Source organism: Mus pahari, chromosome 1 (assembly GCF_900095145.1).
Source record: "Mus pahari chromosome 1, PAHARI_EIJ_v1.1, whole genome shotgun sequence".
Taxonomy (NCBI): Eukaryota; Metazoa; Chordata; class Mammalia; order Rodentia; family Muridae; genus Mus; species Mus pahari.
In genome coordinates, this window is record NC_034590.1 from 120008052 (window position 1) to 120013917 (window position 5866).

The 5866-nt window shown below is 45.6% G+C and overlaps 1 protein-coding gene across 1 annotated transcript in view; it reads left to right on the forward strand.

Moving 5' to 3' along the window:
• Positions 1 to 1810: 1810 nt before the first annotated feature.
• Positions 1811 to 5866, forward strand: part of Nxf1 (nuclear RNA export factor 1) — a 14965-nt gene continuing 10909 nt past the window's right edge. The window contains exon 1 of the mRNA XM_021198542.2: positions 1811 to 1973. Within this exon, the coding sequence (XP_021054201.1) occupies positions 1946 to 1973 (28 nt within the window). The 5' untranslated portion in view covers positions 1811 to 1945. The remainder of the gene's footprint in view (positions 1974 to 5866) is intronic.

Here is a 5866-nt window from a genome sequence, read left to right on the forward strand (position 1 = left end):
GGGGGGGGGGAATCGTCATGGACTTCAGCAGAAAGCTAACCATTGCTCAATACCAGAACCAAAAGGGTTAAGTCGGTGACTATGATGGGCCCCTACTGATAGGCAGGGTAGCTTTGGAGCTCTGTACCCACAACTCCCTCCTAGAAGCGAGTAGCCAAGTACAACAGCACTCATTAGAATTTTCCTTTGGAGTGGAGCTAAGTGGGTTCATAACTGGGTGGCAACTTCCAAGACCAGTACCCAACAGTTTGAGCCTGTTTTGTATCTTCAAATCACTTGGTTCTGATTTTTGACCTCAGTAAGCAAGAGCTCTACTGCTGGGAGAAGAGAATTTGTGCCCAGCTCAAATTTGTACCCAACTTTTTGGTACCTTCGAAGATCCTCAGCAAAACCACTGCAAAATGGAGGCGACCCACCTAACACAGACCCTCAAGGGAGTTAGTGAGTTTTTTTGTCCTTCCTGATGAGTATTAAAGTCATGCTCCACTGCCTACCAGCACCCCATCTCCTTCCCCCTCCCACAGCGGCATCTATAGCCAAGAAATCTGAGGCTGTAATAGTCCTAGCCACACCAAAAGTTTCCGAGAAGAGCTCTTAGGTTTGACATTAAAAAGTTTCAGTCAGCATTTGGGAGTTAGAAGCAGGTGGATTTCTTGAGTTTGAGGCCAACTTGGTCTACAAAGCAATTTTCAGGACAGCCAGAGTTATACAGAAACCCTGTCTCAAAAAACAAAAACCAAAACTACCAACTTTCCCTATTTACCAATTAGGCTTCAATATGACAGCTAGGGCCTTGAGTGAAGATCAAGGCTTAAGGCTCACTAGATCCCAGATTTTGTTTTGAGATGGTCTATGTAGCGTTCCCTATCTATGTAGTGGACAAAGTGATACTGAGACTAAAGCTTTTATTTTTTTTATTTTTATTTCTTTGAGGAAGGATATCTACATAGCTCTGGCTGTCTAGAGAGCCCAGACTGGCCCCAAACTCAAAGATCCGCCTGCCTCTGCCTTCCAAATGCTGGGTTTAAAGACCAGCTCCACTACACCCGGCCTGACGCTTTTTTCACTTTTTTTTTGTTTTTTTTTTTGTTTTTGTTTTTGTTTTTTCGAGACAGGGTTTCTCTGTATAGCCCTGGCTGTCCTGGAACTCACTTTGTAGACCAGGCTGGCCTCGAACTCAGAAATCAGCCTGCCTCTGCCTCCCCATTGCTGGGATTAAAAGCGTGCACCACCACCGCCCGGCTCTGACGCTTTTTTCGTTAGGCAATTTAAAGACCTACAAGGGACAGGATTTCGTTTAATTCACACTTGGGTTTCACACTGGGCACGATACTGTGCCAGGCGTGCTGGAGGAAGAAAAGTTGCGCATTAGTTAAGGTTCCTGCTCCAGTGGGGCTTACATTCCAATTTTCTATTTCGTCATAATCCGTCGTGGAGGTGAGAAAAGCTAAGAGGGCATAGGCCGGCGGCTGGCAAGGAACTGAGCTGCGACTTACTCGCTGCCGGAATCCCACCGGCAGGGACTGTGAGCCGTTACTCCCGTTCAGAGGCCAGGTCTCCATTCTTGAGTGTAGCCCTCGTCCCTGCTCCTCTTGAGTTCAGTGCTAAAACAGAAGGTTTAGCTCAGGCGCCCGGCCAGTGAAGAAGTAGGAAGGCGGGGCCGGCCGAAAGGCCATCGGGCCGGAGCTCCGGCCGTGGGCGGGCCTCGGAAGGCCTGGCCACGCCTCCGAGCAGCCGCCCTGCTTCTGCGCAGGCTCAGAGAGCGCGTTCCCGTCCCCCGCGGCACCGCCCACATCCTGGGGACGTCGGCGGCGCGCGACGTGCTTCGCCGGATAAATGCGGTGGCGCCGGTCGTAGGAGAGCTACTGTCCTGAGCGCCGAGGCTCCTTGGCGTTTGGTGGCGTCAGGTTCTGCGCCTGAACCCGCCCCTGTACCTGCCTGTGCCATGGCGGACGAAGGGAAGTCATACAACGGTCAGTGCGGGGCCTCGGGCCGGGAGGCGACGCGGTGGGTTGGGGTGGGCGGCCCCGGCCTAGGCCTCAGCCCGGGGGCGGGAGGCCGCGAGGAGCCCTACGTCCGTAGGTAGCGGTGGCCGCGCGGGCAGGGGGCGCGGGGCGCCGCGGGACCCAGGGGCTTCAGAGTGGCCCGGATTCTGGCGTTGGAGAACCTGTGGCTCAGGGGTGGGGTGACAAGATTCCTTTCAACTTTGAGGGTGGTTGATGCCTGTCAGTTCAGTTTGGCGGCCCGACTCTTCCTTTAAATGTGAGTCAGTAGTGGCTTGGTCGTGGGCTACCCTGGTGCCCTATTTTTTTTATTTTTATTTTTAATACGATCAGTCTGTTCTTGTAGCTTGCTGCTTATTTACCAGATTTCTAGTCGGAACACCTATCCTGACTTGTTAATTCATTGTGGTGGTTAGGACACTATGACAGCTGAGGTTTGAATCTGGAGTTGGCTGTGCTAACCCCGAGTAAGTTAAACTTTAAGGCCTTGTTTTCCGCCTCTTTCATGTGGGTACCTGTCTCCCAAGTGTGTGTGTGCGTGTGTGTGCGTGTGTGTGCGCGTGTGTGTGTGTATGAGATCATTTCTATCAAGTGCCTAGAACACAGTAACTGGAGTGGGAATTTTTTTCTGTGAACCATAGTTTCACTGTCTCTTAATGTATCCCTTTTGATTAGGGCCCCTTGGTGAGGATCATTGTTTAGAGGATGCTAGATATTAGGAGGATTTCTTTGAAAGTTATAAACCTTTTTTGTATTTGTGTAATACTGATGATTTATCCAGGCCTGAAAAATAGCTAAGCCTTTATTTTAATTCAAATATAATTACTTGGTCTCCTTCCTCTAGCCATTCCCATTGTCTCCTCTCTCCCCAAATTCATCCAACGTGCAGAGTTCATTTAGTGTTAATGTGTATGTATTTGTTTCTAAAGCTTACTATTTGGGATTGGATAACCATTTAGGGAGTTCACCCCTAGGGAAGGCTGATTCTCCCTTATAGGGTCAGCCCTAATATCCCAGGCTGGCCTCAGTCAGTCTCCCTGTGTCAGCTTCCCAAGTTCGGTATTACAGGCAGGCATGTCATATGCCTGCCTCATAGACTTTTACTTTGGAGGTGGGGGTGGGGTCCTAGGGTTGGACTCAAGGCCTGGCAAAAAGGTAAACAAATAGAACAAGTGTAGTAGTGCACTGTTTAAGGTAAAAGGATCAGAGGTTCCAGGTCATCCCCCACTGCACACGTAGTGTGCCAGGCCTTCTGTTCTCCCACAGAGCTCTATTTCCATCCCTTGTTATTTTTTTGAGATGGCTTGCCAAGTTGTCCAGACTGACTTGAAGTTTCAAATTCTGCCTCAGCCTCAGTCTGGGTGATCTTTGTGTGTGTGTGTGAAGGATAGGATAGGCAAGCACTTAATCAACTGAGCTGTATCCTCAGCCCTCCTTTTATTTGTTTTGTCTACATATATGCAGACCACACACTAATAGAGACAGGTCTCAATCCTGGTCTAGCCTTGAACTCTGTGTAGTTCCAATCCTCTTAAACAGTCAATACTACACTTGGTTTGTTTGTTTGTTTGTTTATTGATTTATTTATTAAAACAGTGTGTCAGTGAGTAGTAGTTCTATCTGTTGTAGAACTCACTGAGTAGACCATGCTGGCATTCAAAATTCAACAGTTCTCTGCCTGCCACTGTCTGGGATTAAAGGTATGGGCCACTATGTTTGGATTCTTCCCCTTTTTAAGGCAGGGTCTTAGCTTATCTGGAACCTGGAATCCTCCTGCTTCGAACAATGGTTATATTGAAGAACATTCCCTACCGTGGAACCTGCCCCAGACCCTGAATCTAGAAGTCCCTCGAGTTGCAGGCTATTTTTTCCTCAAAGAAACTAGCATTTCCCAAGTGCAGGAGATGGTAGTTGTTTTTAGGAGACTTTAAATATGTCCTACTTGTAATAATTTTTTATTTTTGGGGATAGAATCTCATGTAGCCCAGGATAGCTTTGATTTTGTGTAATTAAAGCCTCCATTTCCCAATTGCCAGGACTGCAGGTGGTGGCCATAACATCTGGCTCTGTGACCATCAACTGTACACATAAGCAAAAGAAAATGCAAGTGGCAGATTTTAGGTGGTTTTCAGGAGTCTGGTTATACTTTGGGGTTGCTCACACTTCCACATTTTATTCTTCTCTGTAGGATCTGGTTTCTGGGTGGTTTTTGTTTTTCTTTTTTCTTTAAATTCTAAAGGGATTTTTTTGGGGGGGGTAATTTTATACATGTACACAATGTGTTGGGATTGTATTCACCTTTCATTACTCTTTTTATTTTTACATATTTGTTTATTAATTTAATTAATTTACTTAATGTATAAGTATTCTGCTGCACGTACACCTGCATGCCAGAAGGAGGCATCAGATTCCTTTATAGATAGTCATGAACCACTATGGGTGCTGGGAATTGAACTCAGGACCTCTGTAAGAGCAGCCATTGCTCTAAACCATTGAGCCATCTCTCCAACCCTACTCTTTTTTTTTTCTTTGGTTTGGTTTTTCGAGACAGGGTTTCTCTGAATAACTATGGCTATCCTGGAACTCACTTTGTAGACCAGACTGGCCTCGAACTCAGAAATCTGCCTCTGCCTCCCGAGTGATGGGATTAAAGGCGTGCACCACCACGCCCAGCTCTGGCTCCAACCCTACTTTTTCTTTTTTCTTTTTTCTTTTTTTTATAAAGATTTATTTATTTATTATATGTAAGTACACTGTAGCTGTCTTCAGACACTCCAGAAGAGGGAGTCAGATCTTGTTACAGATGGTTATGAGCCACCATGTGGTTCATGCTGGGATTTGAACTCCGGACCTTCGGAAGAGCAGTCGGGTGCTCTTACCCACTGAGCCATCTCACCAGCCCCTACTTTTTCTTTTTAAGGTTTTTTTTTTTTTTTTTTCACTGTGTCTGAGTATTTTGTCTACATATATATTTGTGTATGTCTGGTGCCTGCAAAGGCCAGAAGAAGGTATTGGATTCCCTGTACTTAACTACAAAGTCAACTTCCATACAGACACCAGAGCCCTGGCCAAAGGAAAGCTCTCTTTCTAGAACATAAACATCAGGAACAAGTTATTAGAAAATCTGGAAATATTGACAAATAAAAGGGTCAAGAGTATATTCATGGAGACTCATTGCTTAAGAACACTTTCCAGAATCTGGTAAGCTTTGATGCCCAGTGCACAACTATGAACTACTGTGTGGGTGCTGGAAGCCAATTCTGGGTCCTCTAGAAGAGCAGCAAGTACTCTAGCCATTGAGTGATCTTTCCAGCCTCTAAGCTGAGTTTAGTTAAAGTTGCTCATGAACTTGTGGGGAGACTCTCCCCTTCTGCCTTTTAAACTTTGTTTTGTTTTAAGATAAGACCTCATGTAGCATGGGTTGATCTTAATTTAGGGTGTAGCTGTAAATGACCTTGAAATCTGGATTCTCCTGCTGGTATTAAAACCATGGACCACTAACACTAAAATGAAAAAGGCTGTTTTTGTTGCTTGTCTGTTTATTTTGAGGAGATACTGAGGATAAAAGCCAGGTCATTGACTGTGATAGGCAAGCATTCTATTACTGAACTCTGATTTTTCTTTCATGTATATAAGTGTTTGGCCTGCTTGTATGTCTGTGTACTATGTAAGTGCTTGGGGTTCCTGTGGAGGTCTACAGACAGTTGTGCAGTATAGTGGGTAGTGAGATTCAAAGCTGATCCTCTAGAAAAGCAGCTAGTTTTCTTCTTTGTTTCTTTCTTTCTTTCTTTTTTTTTTTTTTTTTTTTTTTTTTTTTTTTTTTTTTTTTTCTTTCTTTTGACAAACTGCCAGGCCAGTTCCTC